Here is a 21,260-nt window from a genome sequence, read left to right as displayed (position 1 = left end):
AGACAAGAGCCCTTGTAGAGTCCTTTGTAGGTTCTCCATCGGTAGGAGAAAATAACAGAGGCCAACCAGAGAATATTGAAAAGCAAAGCAGCTGTTGCATTATTGCAACAGACAGGAGAAAGGAGGAGGACCCAGAACAAAGGTGTGCCCGCCCTTGTATAGACATTTTAAACTGCCTGCCCTGGAGTCCAAGACCAACCCCAGAAACATCATACCTACATCACAGAAAGGGCGGTCTACAACAGAAATCTTAGTGCATTGTTTATCTCCTGTCTGGCAGGTTACCTATTAATGGTCACTTGATTGGATTACCTGGGGAGCCTGGCCAGTTTTTTGTAATGATAAATACTTAGCTCCTGAGCCAGGTCACAGGTCACAGGCTCACACCCTACTCATATCTTAAATGTGCCCTTAAGACAGGATTTGTGAGGAAAGAGACAATGGGGAGGTTTCCTACTTTGGCCTTGCAGAGAAATATTTGAGGTCAATTTGTTCAGGACTTTTTTTTTCTGTGGGGTTTCAGACATGTGGTTTATATATTTATGTACGTGTTTGCTTGGTACATCCATGAACATTTATCACATATCTAAGACCTTAAAATTCTTATAACAGGTGCTTGTTCAAGCACAATCAAGGTACCGTATTTTTGGCTCTATAAGACTCACTTTTTCCCTCCTAAAAAGTAAGGGGAAATGTGTGTGCGTCTTACGGAGCGAATGCAGGCTACGCAGCTATCCCACAAGCAAGAACAGCAAGAGGGATCACTGCTTTCACTGCGCAGCGATTCCTCTTGCTGTTCTGGCTTCTGAGATACAGAATATTTTTTTTCTTGTTTTCCTCCTCCAAAAAAGTAGGTGCCTCTTGTGGCCTGGTGCGTCTTATAGAGCGAAAAATACGGTATTTCCCCAATACCTAACACCCCACAGAAGAAGCGTCACATGGAGCAAGCCTGTTTTCTGCTGCTCTGCAGGGCAGCACCTGAACCCATGGCTACAATTTACAAGAAAGGAGACTCCAACAAAACTTTAGGAACAACTTTTTGACAGCAGAAGAGCCGTTCGACAGGGGAACGGGCTTCCCTTGGGATGTTGTGGACTTTCCTTCCCTGGAAATTTTTAAGCAGAGGTTGGGTGGCCCCACGGATGAGATCCCTGCGTTGCAAAGGGGTTGGACTAGATGAACGCTGGGGGTCCCCCTTCCGACTTTGCAATTTCTGGACAGCCACAGGTTCCTGACCCCCAAGCTAAAAGAACCACAGCTCAGAGCTCGCAAATGGACCGACGAGAAGAGAAGCCCAGTCTGTGTCTGTTCCCAACCTGGAAAAAACAAGAGCTAGCTTGTGGCAGGCAGAGAGCCAAGATGGAGAATCGTGCAGAGGAAACAGATGTATTAAGGCCTCGGTGACAAAACAGCGTTATCCAGCCAGGGAGATAACGGTAATGGGCCCCCTCACAAGTTCCCCACTCCACTTGTTGGAGTCTCCATAGCAACCCTATCTGAACCACAATGCATGCAATCTGGTCGACTGCAGTCGCTGCCTCCATCCCTCTTATATGTGCTTGCAAGGATCGTATCTCCCACTGCATCATTTGAAATGAGAAATGCCCTTTAATAAATATATATATATATATATCTCTGAAGGACTAGAAGATTTCCTTATATTTGCATGCACAATGCAAATAATAATACTTTCACCTTGCCAACAAAGGTCCGTATAGTTCAAGCTATGGTTTTCCCAGTAGTGATGTATGGAAGTGAGAGCTGGACCATCAAGAAGGCTGATCGCCAAAGAATGGATGCTTTTGAATTCTGGTGCTAGAGGAGACTCTTGAGAGTCCCATGGACTGCAAGAAGATCAAACCAATCCATTCTTAAGGAAATCAGCCCTGAGTGTTCACTGGAAGGACAGATCCTGAAGCTGAGGCTCCAAGACTTTGGCCACCTCATGAGAAGAGAAGACTCCCATGCACATCTGTCTGGGTTTCCCCAGCCGCTCTGAGCAGCTCACAGCACATACTAAAACGTCAAAGATTAGAAACTTCCCAACACAGGGCTACCTTCAGATGTCTTCTAAATGTCAGATAGTGGTTTCTTTCGAACGGAGGGGCCTTCAGCCTTTTTAAGATCCGACCGCCCAGTCTGCAACAACGGGGTTCGGCTTTAGATTCGCACGTGCAAAACGAAACGAGGAAAGATGACAACAGCTTTTCTGTTACGCAAGATGCAGTCCACTTGTGAATGTTCCAGCTCCTTCGAGAGGGTTCGATGATTTGTTTACAAAGGCATCATTTCCTGCATTGCGGGGGGGGGGGGGATTAGATTATCCTTGGGGGTCCCTTTCAACTGTGCAATACTATGATTCTATTGATTTTTTTCCACCTAGCACAGGAAAAGGCTTCGGGGTTCATACTTCACTAAGCCTGGTACTTTCCCTGAATTTTCTTCAACCCCCGTAATTCTGACAGCCGGTGTGGCACAGCAGTTAAGAATATCAGACTAGGACCTGGGGGGACCCGGGTTCGAATCCCACAGCCAGTCATGAAACTCACTGGGTGGCCTCGGGTCGGTTGCTGCCTCATAGCCTAACCTACCTCACAGGGTTGTTGTGAAGGTTAAATGAGGAAGGGGAACGCGGGATATAATTCAGTAAATTATAACGTCCAGCAAAGGAGCTTAAGGTCTATGAATAACCATAGTTTAGAGGTCCCGGGCCATAAGGAAGTCAGACTACCCTCCACCAGGGCCAGGGCCTTCTTGGTGATGGCTCCGACCTGGTGGAATGCTCTGTCCCATGAGACTAAGGCCCCTCAGGATTTAACCTCCTTCCATCAGGGCTGTAAGACAGAGCTATTCTGCCTGGCCTTTAATTTGAATTCAGCCCGATCTTTTATTCCCCTTCCTTCCCTCCCTCTCCCCTTTTATGAAGATTACCCGCTCTGAGACCCCACAGCTAATTGTCCCCTGGCCTCCTCACTGGCCCAAGTAGGACCAATTTAGCCAGCTAGCCCTGGGGATTATCTAATGCTTATTTCCCCTAAATTTTTGAATTTTATTGTTATTCATGTTTTTATACTGTATTTTGTGCTGCTTTTATAATTAAGTTTAATTTGTTGTTAGCCGCCCTGAGCCCGGATTTTGAACCAGGAAGGGCGGGATATAAATAAAAGATATATATTTTTAAATTATTATTATTATTATTTACGGACAGGAAACCACCCTCTGTCCTTTCATCAAACACCTGGTCTCCTTGGGCACTGGATTCCAATTCATTTTCATGACTGCCTAGATGCAGATCTCATGGGAAGGCGAGTCAAAACACTGCAAGCTTGCATGCGTGATCTCAGTATGTGTGTGCCATTTGCAAAGCCTTTGACATATCCTATCAGTGCCTGAACTGTTAGAACCCAATACTAAAAATTTGTCAAGAATGTATAACTTGCTGTTGAAATGGAATACACAAGATGAAACGGTTAAATCTGCAATGATTAAGTGGGCACAGGATATTGGTCATAACATTATGTTTGCTGACTGGGAAAAGTTATGGACCACCGGGATGAAATTTACGGCATATAATGCCTTAAGAGAAAATATTATGAAAATGATTTATAGGTGGTACATGACCCCAGCCAAGCTTGCAAAAATCTATCATTTGCCCGACAATAAGTGTTGGAAATGCAAAGAAATTGAAGGTACATTCTTTCACCTTTGGTGGACGTGCCCAAAGATTAAGGCTTTCTGGGAAATGATATATAACGAAATGAAAAAGGTATTTAAATATACCTTCTTGAAGAAACCAGAGGCCTTTCTCTTGGGTATGGTAAGCCATGTGGTGTTGAAGAAGGATAGGACTTTGTTTATGTATGCTACAACAGCAGCAAGGATCCTTATCGCAAAGTACTGGAAGACACCAGATCCACCCACCTTGGAAGAATGGCAGATGAAAATGACAGACTACATGGGACTGGCAGAGATGACGGGCAGAATCCGAGACCAGGAGAAAGAGACAGTGGAAGAAGAATGGAAGAAATTTAAAGATTATCTTAACAAATATTATAAAATTAATGAAGGCTAGAATGACATGGGTTGAAAAATAATATGGTGTTCAGAGATGTTGATTAAGAAAAGGAATGGAATTGATCAAAATATTTTGGGAAATAAGGGAATGGATTTACTGATTGGATAATGAAAATAGAATACAGAACGGGGAGGTATGAGGAAGTCGGGGAAAATAGGTTGAGAAAATAAGACTCGAAATTATACTTGTTGTTTTTTGTTTATGTATGTTTTTGTTGTTGTTGTTTGTATTTACATGTTGTTATTGGAAATTTTAATAAATATCATTAAAAAAAAAAAAGACATATCCTATCAGTCCTTGTCCCCAATCACAGTAATGCAGCCACCCACAATAATCTCTTGCCTCTCTCTCCCCTGCAAGTTCCATGGGTCTTTGTGACCTAATCTTCTGCCTTTTCTTCCTTGAATTATTATTCTCCAAAACAGCAACTGCGCCCGATATCAACCGGAAAACAAAACCCGCAAGTGAATAATCTGATTCCCCACGAGCCCTCTGTAGGTTTTTTAAAGCCCGAGAGGTGAGTCTCCTTGCAAGTCGAGGCAGGTTCGTGGATTCAACCAACACCGTTCGCTGCTAAGGCAGGAAATTTTGAAGCACCCGGACGGGTTGCCGAGGGCTGCGTGAACTTGTGTGTGCTTTTCTCCTTTTCAATTCTGCTTGAGTCACCAGGGAACAAGTTAAAAAAAAAAAAATCTAACGTAAACCAGTTGGGAGACAACATCAGCCGCCGCCACTAAACCAACAGGTTGGTGACTTTAGGGAAATGTTAGCTCTGAAAATTGTCTTAAGTTACTTGTGTTTTCATAATTGCCAGTAGCTGGAGAATTTGGAACACACCCAAAATCCCACCAGAGGCATGTTACATATACTGAAAAGTTATTCCCGTTTGGAGCATTTCCTTTAGATTTTGTCCACCTGCTGTTAAGAAAGTTGGCAATATAAACAGTAAACAAACATGTAGTTGATACAGGAATAATGGAAGCTGACTTTTTTTTGGTCCATCTAGCACAATATAGTCGTACCTCGGAAGTCAAACGCCTTGTGAGTTGAACGTTTCGGCTCCTGGACGCGGCAAAGCTGGAAGTGAGTGTTCCAGTTTGCGAATGTTCTTTGGAACCCAAACATCCGACAAGGGTTCCACGGCTTCCGATTGGCTGCAGGAGCTTCCTGGAGCCAATCAGAAGCCGCGACTTGGTTTCCGAACATTTTGGAAGTCGAACAGACTTCCAGAACAGATTCCGTTCGACTTCCGAGGTACGACTATACTGGAGATTGGAAGCAGTTCTCCAGACATTTCCTGCTCTACCTGGAAAGGCTAGAAAATTGAGATTTCGATGAAAACCCTGGAGAGCTGCTGTCAGTCAGTGTGGGCAATCCTGAACAAGATGGACCAATGGTTTGACTAGGGAAATAGGTCAGTTTCTGACATTCCTAATTATTACCCCTGTAATCTTGCTGCGCAGGATCGTGCTGCTAAAACCACTTCACACAATTCAATAACTCGCTTTAAGATGACTTAAGTCAGGGTTTCCCAGACTTGGGTCTCCAGCTGTTTTTGGACTACAACTCCCATCATCCCTAACTAGCAGGAGCAGTGGTCAGGGATGATGGGAACTGTAGTCCAAAACAACCACCTTTTGAGAAAGCCTGGCCTAAATGAACCACTAAAAATGAGGCAAGCATGCTTGTATACGATAACAATAACAATAATAATAATATATTATTTAAACCCTGCCCCTCTGGCTGGGCTTCCCCAGCCACTCTGGGTGGCTTCCAACCAAATATTAAAATACAGTAATGCATCAAACATTAAAAGCTTCCCTAAATAGGGCTCCCTTCAGATGTCTTCTAAAAGTTTGGTAGTTGTTGTTCTCTTTGACATCGGGTGGGAGAGAGTTCCACAGGGTGGGTCCCACCACCGAGAAGGCCCTTGGCGCTGGACCTCAGTGTCCGGGCTGGACGATGGGGGTGGAGACACTCCTTCAGGTCTACTGGGCCGAGGCCATTTAGGGCTTTAAAGGTCAGCACCAACACTTTGAATTGTGCTCGGAAACGTACTGGGAGCCAATATAGGTCTTTCAAGACCGGTGTTATGTGGTCCCGGTGGCCACTCCCAGTCACCAGTCTAGCTGCTGCATTCTGGATTAATTGCAGTTTCCAAGTCACCTTCAAAAGTAGCCCCACGTAGAGCGCATTGCAGTAGTCCAAGCGAGAGATAACCAGAGCATGCACCACTCCGGTGAGACAGTCTGCGGGCAGGTAGGGTCTCAGCCTGCGTACCAGATGGATCATTGTGGAACCAGGGTTGACGGCAGCTCCCTGTCCGAGTGCACCAAATGCAGCCTTGCCTCTGGGTCATGCGCAATGCCTCCCCCCGACATGCTAACAAACGGCCTCGGTCCAGTATACCTGAAGGAGCGTCTCCACCCCCATCATTCTGCCCGGACGCTGAGGTCCAGCGCCGAGGGCCTTCTGGCGGTTCCCTCATTGCAAGAAACAAAGCTACAGGGAACCAGGCAGAGGGCCTTCTCGGTGGTGGCGCCTGCCCTGTGGAACGCCCTTCCAGCAGATGTCAAAGCGATAAACAACTACCTGACATTCAGAAGACATCTTAAGGCAGCCCTGTTCAGGGAAGTTTTTAACGTGTGATATTTTACTGTATTTTTGGTTTCTATGGAAGCCGCCCAGAGTGGCTGGGGAGGCCCAGCCAGATGGGCGGGGTATAAATAATAAATAATAATAATAAGTATTATTATTATTATTATTATTATTATTATTATTATTGCGGAGAGGTACAGCTGTACAGGGAAGGGGAGGGAGGCATCACTGCAGGGAAAGGAAGGTGGCAGAAGTTAGGAAGGAAAGAATACAGGCCTCGGAAATGAATCTGACGCAGTGGTCTTGCAAACATGGCCACAGAAAGTGATTTTTCCCATGCATGTATGTCAGCAAATGTAAAGAAGAAGTATGCATGCCAATAACCAGGCAGAGAAAGCAAAATAGGCACCCTCGGAATTTCCAAAAGCTGTTCGGAAGCCAAGCATTAAGCAACGTGTTTACAAGTGGAACCATGGAATGAGAGGAAGAGGACGGCCTCTGTTCCCTTTCCCACCAGGCTTCAGACCACAAGGGCCTCCTGGGTAGCTGGGTTGCAGTTCTGAAGGCATTTGCTTCGCCAAACCAGAAACTTCCTCTTGGAGAGCCCGGCCACAGACCAGCCATGTGCACCTCACTCTTTTTTTCTTTTTGGCCGGGACTCGTTTATTAACAGACACGAATCGCTGCCAAAACACAGCCGTCACCCAGCCTGAGGAAAGAAACTCTAGCACAAAACATTAGCCTAAGCCGGTTGGAGAGGGATCAGAGGGCGGCAGAGAGACAGAAAGAGAGAGAGAGAAAAGGAAAAGGACTGTGGGTTTCACTTTAAAGCATAACTAATTTGGAGCTGCTCACTGGAAGGACAGATCCTGAAGCTGAGGCTCCAATACTTTGGCCACCTCATGAGAAGAGAAGACTCCCTGGAAAAAACCCTGATGTTGGGAAAGATGGAGGGCACAAGGAGAAGGGGACGACAGAGGACGAGATGGTGGGACAGTGTTCTCAAAGCTACTAACATGAGTTTGACCAAACTGCGGGAGGCAGTGAGAGACAGGAGGGCCTGGCGTGCTCTGGTCCAGGGGGTCACGAAGAGTTGGACACGACTAAACGACTAAACAACAACAACAATTTGGAGCTGCGGGGATGTGGGTGGCACTGTGGGTTAAACCACAGAGCCTAGGACTTGCCGATCAGAAGGTTGGTGGTTTGAATCCCCGCGACGGGTTGAGCTCCCATTGCTCAGTCCCAGCTCCTGCCAACCTGGCAGTTTGAAAGCACATCAAAGTGCAAGTAGATAAATAGGTACCACTCCGGCGGGAAGGTAAACGGCGTTTCCGTGCGCTGCTCTGGTTGGCCAGAAGTGGCTTAGTCATGCTGGCCACATGACCTGGAAGCTGTACGCCGGCTCCCTCGGCCAATAAAGCGAGATGAGCACCGCAACCCCAGAGTCAGTCATGACTGGACCTAATGGTCAGGGGTCCCTTTACTTTTACCTTTAATTTGGAGCTGGAGCTGGCTTGAAGCAGGAGAAACTGCGTTCCAGCAAGTCAAACCTGGGGTCCATTGAGTTCAGTGTTGTCTACACTGATGGGCAGCTGAATAGGGTTCCAGGCAGGTGGCATTCCCAAATCTAGCTGGAGATGCCAGAGAACTGACCTGAGAGAGTCTGAAGGCTTAGCAGAGGCATTGCCACTGAGCTATACCTTTCCTGTACAAGTGCGCTTGGGTCACATCTTCATTTGCCACATCTAGTTTTACCACTGCCGCAGAATGCTGCAGCAAGGCTCCTCACGGGGTCCCTGCCATGGGAGCATATTCACCCAGTGCTTTACCAGTTGCACTGGCTCCCGGTGGAGTATAGGGTCAGGTTCAAGGTGCTGGTTTTGACCTTTAAAGCCCTTTGTGGCTTAGGGCCCTCTTATCTACGGTACCGCCTCTCCTGGTATGCCCTGCAGAGGACCTTAAGGTCCATGAATATTTTAGAGGTCCCAGGCCCTAAGGAAGTCAGATTATCCTCCACCAGGGCTAGGGCCTTCTCAGTGGTGGCTCCGACCTGGTGGAATGCTCTGTCCCATGAGACCAGGGCCCTGCAGGATTTAACTTCCTTCCGCAGGGCCTGTAAGTCAGCTATTCTGCCTGGCCTTTAATTTGAATTCAGCCTGATCTTTTATTCCCCTTCCCTTCCCTTCCCTCCCCCTCCCCTTTTATGAAGATTACCCGCTCTGAGACCCCACAGCTAATTTTCCCCTGGCCTCCTCGCTGGCCCAAGTAGGACCAATTCAGCCAGCTAGCCCTGGGGATTATCTAATTGATATTTGAATTTTATTGTTATTCATGTTTTTATACTGCTTTAATAATTAAGTGTTTTAAAGTGTTTTAAATTTGTTGTGAGCCCAGTTTTTGAACCGGGAAGGGCGGGGTATAAATAAAAAAAAATTATTATTATTATTTCTGCAAGGTGGGTTTTTCAGAGCTCACTCCCCCTCTTTTCTCACCTCCTGGGGACTTGAACCTCCTGGCTCCCAGTCCCATTTCCATCCAAGTCATCTCCCCACATCCTGTGCTTTATCCACTGCAAAGAAGGTTGCAAAACGCATTGAGCAAGGTCAACATCCAGTCTGCGTTAAACAACTGTTTGGCTTTTAGAAGACATCTGAAGGAAGCCCCGTTCAGGGAAGTTTTAAATGGTTGACGTTACACTGTGTTTTTAATGTTTTGTTGGGAGCCGCCCAGAGTGGCTGGGGCAACGCAGTCAGATGGGCAGCATATAAAAAAATAAATTATTATTATTTTATCCCAGGTACAATTTTTGTATTACAATTTTTAACCACTTACCCAACCAAAAAGCAAACACAACTTACGATATAATATAAAAATTAAAATCAATATAAAACTAAAGCTGGACAGAAGCTAAAAACATTCGGAAACACAGAAGGAAGTCTGATAAAACCCACCTACTAAAACAGGCCACAATATCTAAATCTCTTCCAGTTAAAAGGCCAAGAGGCTGAAAAGAAATGCTTTTGACGGTTGCCAAAAAGTAGCCAGGGACGATGCCAGGCATGCCTCCCTAGGGAGAGCATTCCAGAAGCAGGGAGCCATCACCGAAAAGGCCCCGTTCGCACGTTCCGCACCATCCTCAGCTAAGGCGCATAGAAAAGGACCTCGTTTCTGCAAAGCCCTGGCATTTCATAGGAAGCACCGGCAACATTATGTGAGAAGTGACAGTGGATCTCAAACGGCACATCAGATAAACAAAGGTACCCAATACAACCACACAGTGGGCAACGAGAATACCCGGCTCTGCCACCCACTCGCAGGCAGATTGGTGGCAATGTCAGCCTGTCACACCCGTCCCCTCACCCCACGTCTCACCTTCCGCACGCTGCCCCCGTCGCAGGGCAGCAGCAGGAGAGGGAGCCCTCCGTCGGCGTCCGCTTCCCCTCCGGGGGGGCTCTCTTCTTCTGGGATCATAACGGCCAGCTGGTGGGCATCTGTCGGGCAGTCGCAGGTGTGCCACAGCTCTGGGTTGTGATCCTGGCAAAGCTCACCGGCTCAGGATGCTGCGAGGTCTTCTGCAGCCCTGGACATCTCCCCGCAGCGCCTTAACTCCCCAGGGCCGGATCCTGAGGGCTCCTCGCTGGGAGACACACACGCCAGCTTCGTTCAGGCGCTTCTAAGCACCTGCTTGCCTTTTCAGCAGTGCCCACCTGTTGGATCCAAATTCTTCCTCAGAATCTACGGGCTGGTGGGAGCAGAGATCTACCTTGAGCTGCTTTCTGTGCAATATTTACCTGCGGGATCTTGCATGGGTCCTCAACGCCTGTCTGAAAGGGGGTGTCTTCTCTAGTCTGGCACCCCCACCCTGTGCCCTAAGACACACCCCTTTGATCCACCACCTGTACAACCTGGAAATCTCCAAAATCCTGAGCACCTGTTTCCGGATCTCCACCTGGGGGGTCCAAATCTCTCAAAAGGAGGCTGGGTGTGTGGTTTTTTTTGGGGGGGTCCCTATCTACCCTTCCCTCCCTCTTGCACCCAGATGCTCCCCCAGAGAGGATGGGGGGGAGATGTGTCCCTGGTCCCCCTTAGCCCCCAAACCTCTTTGCTGTTCTGGGAAAAATAAAAATAAGAAGCAGAGGGAAGGGTGAGTCTGCTGCTCCTGCCGCCGCCGCCGCCGCCACTTTGGGATCCCCAAAGACAATAATCACATTCAGGCTTTTGCAACTCAGATCAGCGGTGGAGAGAAAGGGTGGAGCCCTCAGCCAATAGGGAAGCGCCGGGTCCTGGAATGGCAGAGCGCTTAGCCACTAGGAAGTAAGAGTCCTGGGAAAATGGGCGGGGATTTCCTTCCGGCACCGCCCACCCACCTCTACACTTTTCTTTTTTTCCTCCTTTTCTGAATGATTGAAGGGAAAGGCGGGGAGGAGCCCAGCGAGGCGGTCGCCCGTGGCAACCGTGGGAATTAGAACGCGGGTGACGTCACGGGGGGAGGCGGTGCCCCGCGGGGGAGGGCAAAAAACGGAGTTTTGCAAAAACTTATCTCCATCTTCTGCAAAGCGAAGGCGGCGGGGGGGGGGGGTCGTTCCGGGGAGCCCTGCGCGGCCCCCGCTCGCAAGCCAAGTTTTCAAATTCCATTTTTTTTTAAAAAAATGTAAATAACCTCTTGCAAATTTGCACAAGGGAATTTTTTTAATCCCAGACTGAAGACTTTTAAAAATTATTTTTAAATATATGTGTGTGTGTGTGTGTGTGTGTGTGTATACACACACCAAAAATATCTCTTGCAAATCTAGTCGAATGAGATTTTTAAACGCGAGAATGAAGAGCCCTCTAAAAACTTTCTTCTTCAAATAATCACTTGCAAATTTACATGCGTGGAGTTTTAAAATCCGGAATTGGAGGTCTTTTTTTTTTCCTTAGTGCAAACAATCGCTTCTGCATTTACACGCGTGGAGCTTTTAAATCCTATATTGGAGAGATCTTTTTAAATAAATCTCTTGCAATTTTACGCGCGTGAAGCTTTCAAATACAGAACTGGAGAGTTCTCTCTCTTTTTTTTAATGTAAATAATCTCTTGCAAACTTAATCCAGAATGCAATGACCTCTTGCAAAACTTAATCCACACCAGATTGAGGCTAAAACTATCAAGAGCGTATCCCCTGCTGTGCTTCCCCGATCGTGTCTTTATGCAGCAGTTGTGGCTACTGAAAGCTCCTCTCTTGAGGATCAGCAGCAACCGCATACCTAGTTTGCTCGAGAGTAAACCTCAGCAATCTTCAAAAAAAAAACCTGACCAGATTCACTTTGGATCGCCCTACAAACTATGGCAAGTTCTTAAAGAAATGGGAGTGCCTGATCACCTCATCTGTCTCCTGAGAAATCTCTATGTGGCACAAGAAGCTACAGCTAGAATGGAATATGGAACAACTGATTGGTTCAAAATTGGGAAAGGAGTAGGATAAGGCTGTATATTGTCTCTCTGCTTATTTAACTTATATGCAAAATTCATCATGTGAAAGGCTGGACTGAATGAATCCCAAACCGGAATTAAGGTTGCCGGAAGAAATATCAACAACCTCAGATATGCAGATGACACAACCTTGATGACAGAAAGTGAGGAGGAATTAAAGAACCTCTTAATGAGGGCGAAAGAGGAGAGCGCAAAATATGGTCTGAAGCTCAACATCAAAAAAAAACGAAGATCATGGCCACTGGTCCCATCACCTCCTGACAAATAGAAGGGGAAGAAATGGAGGCAGTAAGAGATTTTACTTTCTTGGGCTCCATGATCACTGCAGATGGTGACAGCAGTCACGAAATTAAAAGACGCCTGCTTCTTGGGAGAAAAGCAATGACAAACCTAGACAGCATCTTAAAAAGCAGAGACATCACCTTGCCGACAAAGGTCCATATATTTAAAGCTATGGTTTTCCCAGTAGTGATGTATGGAAGTGAGAGCTGGACCATAAAAGAAGAATGGATGCTTTTGAATTATGGTGCTGGAGGAGATTCTTGAGAGTCCCATGGACTGCAAGAAGATCAAACCTCTCCATTCTTAAGGAGATCAGCCCTGAGTGCTCACTGGAAGGGCAGATCCTGAAGCTGAGGCTCCAAGACTTTGGCCACCTCATGAGAAGAGAAGACTCCCTGGAAAAGACCCTGATGTTGGGAAAGATGGAGGGCACAAGGAGAAGGGGACGACAGAGGACGAGATGGTGGGACAGTGTTCTTGAAGCTACCAGCATGAGTTTGACCAAACTGCGGGAGGCAGTGGAAGACAGGAGGGCCTGGCATGCTCTGGTCCAGGGGGTCACGAAGAGGCGGACACGACTAAACGACTAAACAACAACAACAAAAGACCTCAACGGAGCGCGCTTCCGAATAAGACATGCCTACTGCCTAGGATCAAGTCTGGATGGGGCGCGAGCTACTTGCAGCATAGTGCCCTGGCGCTCGTTGGAAAGTGCAAAAACCAGGGGTGCGAAAGAGGCGGTAGTTCAACAGGTAGTGTCCAGCCAGGAATTTCTGCACCTGTTGGATTTCTGCCTGGCAAATTGGCAATCACAACCATTAAAAGGACATAAACGCCACATGGGAGCTGGGTTTGTTTATTGTTGCTTGTACACCACCTTTTACAAAATACATCAACCCGAACATCTGTGTTCTAACGAGGCCGCTAATACGTGTGAAAAAAATTGGTATTGAATAACATTATAAAGCCCCAAAATTATCAGTTGACAAATGCTATCAGGGCACAATATAACAAAATACAGTATATATTTAAAAAGGCCCCATACTCACATGTAAGAATAGTAATATTGGGTTGGGGAACTGTTTAGTGTGGGATTTGATAGGGGCAGGTTGGAGTTGTTGTCTCTGCTTTTAGATCTTATTATGATTCAATGTGGAAATTGCTCAATTTGGTTGTGTACGTTTGTGTGCTGTTTGACCATTGTTGTCAGATTTGTAATTATGTATTTTTTTCATGTTGAAAGTCGCCTTGGACATAGTTTTGACTATGGAAAGGCAGAATACAAATAAAATGACGTATTTATGTAAAACAACACATGTTCAAAGCCCGTTGAAACATGCAGAGGGAGAAGCGTCGCACCTGCAAAGACAGTTTGGGCTCTGCTGTAGAAAAGGAAGTTGAAATATACTTGGAGTCGAGAGTGGATGTCATGCTCTTTATTCAGCTCATAGTGGTGAGGAGGAATGGAAGTTCCCCCAGAATGTCTGCTTTATATACATTATTTACACAATGGGCCGCATGTGATTGGCTAATTCCGGGATTCTCCTGTAGACCAATCAGGTTGTGGATTCACTTCCACCTGGAGCTGGATTGGGTGGCTCCTGTGGACCAATCATACTGCAGCATTGTTCTAGGCCCAATCAGACTGCTGCATTTTGGAACCTATTCAACTCAGTACGTAACAGAAGTCCTGTGTTTTTAAGAGAAAGATAATTGTAGCAAATAGCAAAAGAGGGTGGCCATAGCTACACTGTTCATTTAAAACACATGGCTTCCCCCCAGTATCCTGGAAAATATAGTTTGCTAAGGCTGCTGAGAATTCTTTTTTTTTTTTCCCCCACCTTCTTCTTCGCAGGTTTTAGCTAAGGCTGCTGAGAATTCTAGCCCTGTTGCGGGCAAACTGCAGTTCCCAGGAGTTTTGGGGCTGCAAGAGGAGAGGAAATCTGCATGGGGGAGAGTAACAGTTTGTGTTTGTTTTCCACTTATTTCTAGTATATATTTTGTGTTTTTTATATTGTGATTTTGTGTTGTGAACCGCACTGAGATCTATGGATGAAGGGTGGTATACAGATTTAATAAACAAACAAATAATTCAGACAAGTCCTTATCGTGCTCCTCATGCATGCAGGTTTTTTTTGCAGTGTCTACAAGATGTCATGCACCCTACTCCCTGTTTAATCTGGAATTATCCTTCCAAGAGGGAAATCCAATATGTGGGGCTTCCAGATGGGGGTTTTAATAACCAAGCAAGTTTTTGAGATATCTCAAATGGGGGGGGGGGGGAGTGAATGGCGGCGGCGGCAGCAGCAACAAGGACTTTATTAAGTTTTCAGGATACAGCACAGGGTTGCTTCGAATTAACTTCTGAAATAAGAATATTGAGGGGTGCCTTCAATGGGTTCAGCTTCTTAAGGAAGATTGGACCTTCAGAGAGAGTGTACCTTTTAAGGCTCAAACCGGTTGGAAAATGAACAGAGACCAGACCAGGATATAAGAAAGCAAAGCGGCTATAAGCCTGATCTTTATTAAAGCTGTTGCAACAGGGTGCTCCCCTCACACGCAGGAGAGAGGAGAAGGACCCCGGACAAAGGTGTGTAAGCCCTTATATCAGGGGTCAGCAAACTTTTTTGGTAGGGGGCCGCTCCACTGTCCCTCAGATCTTGTGGGGGGCCGGACTATATTTTGAAAAAAAATAATGAACAAATTCCTATGCCCCACAAATAACCCAGAGATGTGTTTTAAATAAAAGGACACATTCTACTCATGTAAAAACACGCTGATTCCCAGACCATCCACGGGCCTTAGTTTGCCTACCCATGCCCTATGTCAACGAGCCATCAAAGATCTGGATGTCCCCTCCACAATTTCCAGTGGGGCCAGTTCATGCATCCAACTGGTTTATCCTCAAGTGGGACGCAGGTGGCGCTGTGGTCTAAACCACTGAGCCTCTTGGGCTTGCAAGTTGGGTCAGCGGTTCGAATCCCCACGACGGGGTGAGCTCCCGTTGCTCTGTCCCAGCTCCTGCCAACCTAGCAGTTCAAAAGCATGCCAGTACAAGTAGATAAATAGGTACCACTGCAGCGGTAAGGTAAACGGCGTTTCCATGCGCTGCTCCTGTTTCTGTCATGGTGTTCTGTTGTGCCAGAAGCAGTTTAGTCCTGCTGGCCACATGACCCGGAAAGCTGTCTGTGGACAAACGCTGGCTCCCTTGGCCTGAAAGCGCTGCAACCTTTGACTGGACTTAGCCGTCCGGGGTCCTTTACCTTTACCTCAAGTGTTGAGAAATCAGCTAATGGGACAGGGCAGGGACAGAGAAGCTGTGACCCTACAGACCCTACTGTACTTGTGTGGGATGTGAAACACAAGAGCAGTCAAGTACGACATTCCTAGAGTGAACATGTTTACACATGGGGAGGAATGTTTGTCCAGCCAGCAGGTAAACTTCCTGTTTCCTTCTGGGCTGGGACAGACTTCCTCTGCATGTGACTAGAAGTGGGCATGGCCTCACCTGTGCAGGTAACGACAAAAGCACAGGGCAGGGCAGCCATCTCTCTCTGTATGACTACATGCATCGAAGAAGCAACATCTGCTTAGCCAAAGATGCTCTCTTGGCTCCAGCCAAGAGAGGACAAAGGGACTTTATTCTTATGAGATAGTTTCTAGGTATATGTTACTTTTCTAAGCTAAGTCTGCCTTCTGGGATCCTATTGTGAACAGAATGATGTGTGAGTAAACCTTTTTATACTTTTATAGAAGACTGTGTTGTGTCTTATCTTTTATGAGGGAATAAAGGGGGAAATACTAGAACAGTTATCATAGAGGCTTTGGCGAGCCTGAGCAAATGCATCCGCTGCGAGTTTAAAAAGGGGGAATGTTACTCTGCTAAATAGTGAACTTGTTAACACAAGTTGGAAAGGCTATAATCAAACAATATATCCTCTCCTGCACCCCTGAACATTCCCACAACTTGACCATTGATCATGGGGGTTGGGGTTGGTGGGAGTTGGAGCCCAACGAGATCCGGAGGCCAACAGCTTCCTCACCTCTGGGACAGAAGTGATACAGGCCAACCCACAACCACCATCCCCCGGAGCTGGCTTGCATGTCCGATTGATGACAGCATCACTCCTGAGCTGCTGAAGACAGAAGTGAACTCTCCTTGTGTGTGCAGAGAGAGAGAGAGACTGTTTGCATTGACATACCAGCAAGAGCTGCAACATAGGAAGTTGCTTCATACTGAGTCAGACCATTGGATATTCAGAAGCCATTTTCTGCTATTCCTACAGTATATTATAAGCATTTGCGCAACCACCCAGAAGAATTGGAAGGCCATGTTTTGTTTTGTTTTGTTTTAAAAAAACAGTGCTTCCTGCAATCCATGCACTGTTGGCGATTTGTTGCCCTGAAAGAACCAACGTCCATAATTCTTAGGTGCCTGATCACCTGGTGGCGATCCTTCTGCGCCACAAGCGACCAGACAAGCACAGGAATGGTTTAAATACACAAAGAACTATTTAGATCATGCTGGCCTTAGACACAGTTTAGGGTTATTTATTCAGGGCCATATGCATTGTGCCTCTTCTGCTGGCGCAAGTGGTTTGCGCTTTTGCAGAGGAACTTTCCCTTTCAGTTACTGCACCCTCGAAATCGGCTCTGGAAAGTGGGGGAACCTCTGGGGAAGATTGGGGAGGGGAGGAGGAGGAGGAGAAAAAAAGTGCTGCTCCCTAGAGCTTTGGGTATAATCCTGATTTCTTCTTCTTCTGGGGTGTGGGGAAAGGGGCATTAGAAGAAGAAGAAGCAAATGTCTAGGAACAATTGCTTAATGGTGTAATCATGGGCTGTCTTATGTCATAGTGGCTTAGCAGGGAGAGCAAAAGCGATTGGTTTAGCCAGCTGCTGATGTCACAGGGCTCTCCCCCAATCCCATTTGAGACTGGGCAATGGTAGAGCCAATAACATCTGAAAGGTTGGAATTTCTCAAGTTGAGGGCCTTCATAATGTAAGTATTTTCCCAACACATGATGGGCGAAGCTTCTGTTAGTGTGTGATCAGATCATATGAGTAGAGCATTTTCTTTATATATATGTGTGTGTGTGTGTTTTAACATACCATTTTCAACAGTAATTAAATATACGTTTACATCTTATTCCATTTTTTTGACTTCCATCATTCCTGTCTGAAAAATTTCCAATCTAATCTCTTAGTATACATATCTTATTTTCCCTATTACATTTCAAACTCATAACCAATATCTCTATCTTTTTCTACTTTGCAACACTTTGTATATTTCTCCTTACAAAACTCTTCATAGTCCTACTAGTGTAATTTGTTGATTATAGTTGCTCTTCAAGTAATTCATCTACTTATTCCAATCTTCTGTAAATCTATGGTCCCGCAGGTTTCGAATCCTTCCTGTCATTTTGCCCAATTCTGCGTAGTGCATTAATTTCGTCTGCCATTCTTCTTTCGTCGGAATTTCTTCTTGCTTCCATTTCTGGACTAATGATACTCTTGCCGCTGTTGTTGCACATAAAAACAGTTTGACATCTTGCCTATTGCTTCTGGTTTTTTTTAAAGAATGCTTCCGGTTTTTTTAAGAATGTATATTTCAATTAAATGAGTAGAGGATTTTCAGAGCAGTGGGCTGGAGAGCAGGGACGGCTCGGTCTATCTCATGCCTCCCCCCCCCCCCTTTTTCTTTCTTGCAGATGTAAGTTTGCAAAATGACCGATTGGGAACAGCCGGCTGTGCGGACGATGGGGGATGCTAAGGATGCTTTGGTAAAGGAGGTGCTGGAAGGCAGCAGCTACAGGTGATGCTCTCTGCTAGCGTTGGTGATGATAATAATAATAATTTTTATTTAGAAATTCAGCACATCTAGTCCAGCCCCTGCAATGCAGGAATATTTTTACCCAATGTGGGATTCGAACCCACAACCCTGAGATTTAAGAGTCTTGTGTTCTACTGACCGGCCTCTTCTTCTTAATCATATTTTGTGTACTCCCCCCCCCCTCAAGGAATAAGAAGCAGAATCTCATATCAGAGGTATCCAAAAGGCTGAAGAAACAAAGGGGAGAATCTCGCGCCAATGGGCGGCAGGATATTCAGCATGATGAACAGGTGGGTGGATACTGAGACGCTTTGGACTACAACTCCCATCTGCCCCAGAATCTTATGGCTGTGCTGTGCCCATGGGAATTGTAGTACACAGGGCACCAGGTTAGCAAAGACCGAGTTAGATGACTGCATTTCTCTTGTGCGAATGGATAAATGTTTCGGTTCTAATGAGAATTTTGTCAATTATTTCAATTTTGCAGTGTGAAATGAGTTTGGGGTTTGTTTCACACCTGCTTGAATTCCCATTTGCACCTGTTTGCAATTCTGAGCCAACTTTTGGAGTTTGCTATATCAGATCTGTAGCCTGGAATGAGTGTAGTGAATGTGATGAACTCAGAAAGTTGTAGCGTAATCACAAGAAGTAGAACTAGTGGCTTAGAAAAGTGGTTTAAAGTAAAACATCTATAAAAAGCAGTGTTTACCGAGTTTGAATATTCATCAGATAAAGCATAGGTGGCTAACTCAGCAGAAAACCTGATTGACGTTCGTCCCAGTTCAGTGGTGAACAGCAGGTTTTCCCTGTGGAGTGAAAGGAAAGCCTCTTGGACCCATTCCTCGAACGCATGGAACATTTCAGGGTGAAAGGAAGTGTGAATGAGCCTTTGGAGTCCACAAAATCTGGAAGGCAACAGGTTTATTATTAATTATTATTATTATTATTATTACTTATTTATACCCTGCCCATCTGGCTGAGTTTCCCCAGCCACTCTGGGCAGCTTCCAACCAAATATTAAAAACAATACGGCATCAGACATTAAAACTTCCCTAAACAGGGCCACCTTCAGTTGTCTTTTAAAAGTAGAATAGTTGTTCATTGCCTTGACATCTGGTGGGAGGGTGTTCCACAGGGCAGGCACCACTACCGAGAAGGCCCTCTGCCTGGTTCCCTGTAACCTCACTTCTCGCAGCAAGGGAACCACCAGGAGGCCCTCAGCGCTGGATCTCAGTGTCCGGGCTGGATGATGGGTGTGGAGACGCTCCTTCAGGTATACAGGACCGAGGCCGTTTAGGGCTTTCAAGGTCAGCACCAACACTTTGAATTGTGCTCGGAAATGTACTGGGAGCCAGTGTAGGTCTTTCAAGACCAGTGTTATATGGTCTCGGCGGCCACCCCCAGTCACCAGTCTAGCTGCCGTATTCTGAATTAGTTGTAGTTTCCAGGTCACCTTCAAAGGCAGCCCCACATAGAGTGCATTGCAGTAGTCCAAGTGGGAGATAACCAGAGCACGCACCACTCTGGCAAGACAGTCTGCGGGCAGGTAGGGTCTCATCCTGCATACCAGATGGAGCTGGTAAACAGCTGCCCTGGACAGAGAATTGACCTGCGCCTCCATGGACAGTTGTGAGTCTAAAATGACTCCCAGGCTGCGCCATTCAGGACCAGGGAGTCCCCCACACCAGCCCTACCCCTGTCCCCCAAGAACAGTACTTCTGTCATGTGATAGGTTGGTTATCACATGCACTAAGCAACTGTCTTGCCGGACGATCCTGAGACATTCTCAAAAACGAAAGCCGACAACCTCATTGCAGTGTTGTTGGGAGGGCTGAAGCAGATCACAACACTGAGTACCTTGTTTGAGGGACAGAGGCAGACGAAATCTGAACTCACCCAGCAACTGGGGGCAATGTACTGACCCCTGTTTGCAGGTAGATCTGCCCATGACCTGAGACATTATTTGCACTGGTCTCTTGTAGTCTCGGGTCCTGGAAAAGCCAAGCAAGAAACTCCTCTTGAAGTGTAGCACCCTGCTTGTGGTTAACGCTTAGCTGGAATGAAATATTCAACGCAGCAATAGAGAAATTAAAATAATAATTTATTTGTCAGACAAATAAATGAGAGGCACAGTGGTATATGGTTACCAAGCTCTGGCCTGGCCTCCTGCCAATCTGGCCAGCACTTATATTTCCTTAATCCAGCCCCCTTGCTCCTCCTGTGGCTGCCTCTGTCCAATCAGCCTGGTTGAAATTCCTATTGGCTGTTTGCTAGAACCAATCACAAAAGATACACCCATTTCCTTTTGCCCTTTTATGGGAAACAAAAAGCTATATATTCTTCTATCTATAAATGACAAATAAGTAGTAATATATCTTACATGTGTCTCAACAAGGAACCTTAATTACCAGCTCACCTCTTGCCCTTCTTGCCCTATTGCCCTCCAAAACAGATGGTTTAATCTTAAATTTTTATCTTAAACAGATGTCAAGGATCTTGAGTTCACATCATCATTGAAAGATCTCCTTCTTTTGGAGGTCTTTAAACAAAGGCCTGACAACCATATGTGTGCTCTAATGATGTTTCCTGCTTGGCAGGGGGGCTGGGCTGATGGCCCCTGTGATCTCTTTCAACTATATGAAATAAGAATCTAGCATAAGGATTTAACATTTCTTAGCTTCTAATTCCTTTGCATAATTACATTTAAGCCAATATATTTAATACATTATCATAGATAGCCATTTAGAAGAATAAACCTTCTCAAAGTAAAAAAGGAAGGAACATTTTACAGCCTCAAAATAAAATAGAAAGAAAACCTCTTCTTCTCTTTACACTCCCCTTCTCCAGCCAAGCCAGTCTATTTGTTCTTGGCCTTTTAACCTTAGGAAAATATGGCTCAAGTTTAATGGGAGGCACATGGTTTTATTTTACTATTTACCCACTCTTAATTATGTTTATCTCTTTTTTTATCTTCTGTAATATGTAGGGTCAGTGTAACCTTG

At 45.9% G+C, this 21,260-nt stretch overlaps 1 protein-coding gene and 2 long non-coding RNA genes across 3 annotated transcripts in view; 2 read left to right on the top strand and 1 right to left on the bottom strand.

The window, feature by feature from the left end:
• Nucleotides 1-10,902, bottom strand: part of RHPN1 (rhophilin Rho GTPase binding protein 1) — a 62,374-nt gene extending 51,472 nt beyond the window's left edge. Inside the window, exon 1 of the mRNA XM_079984313.1 lies at nucleotides 10,049-10,902. Within this exon, the coding sequence (XP_079840439.1) occupies nucleotides 10,049-10,147 (99 nt within the window). The 5' untranslated portion in view covers nucleotides 10,148-10,902. The remainder of the gene's footprint in view (nucleotides 1-10,048) is intronic.
• Nucleotides 1-21,260, top strand: part of LOC307220619 — an 83,850-nt gene that overhangs the window by 5,631 nt on the left and 56,959 nt on the right. The window lies entirely within an intron of this gene.
• Nucleotides 17,342-20,282, top strand: LOC307220581. The gene is made up of 3 exons (XR_013840948.1): nucleotides 17,342-17,427; nucleotides 18,137-18,240; nucleotides 20,241-20,282. It is a non-coding gene; the product is annotated as an uncharacterized lncRNA (long non-coding RNA).

Source organism: Podarcis cretensis, assembly GCF_951804945.1.
Source record: "Podarcis cretensis genome assembly, chromosome: 7".
Classification (NCBI taxonomy): Eukaryota; Metazoa; Chordata; class Lepidosauria; order Squamata; family Lacertidae; genus Podarcis; species Podarcis cretensis.
The sequence above is the reverse complement of the archived record's forward strand: the minus strand, read 5'-3'. Positions and strand labels throughout refer to the sequence as shown.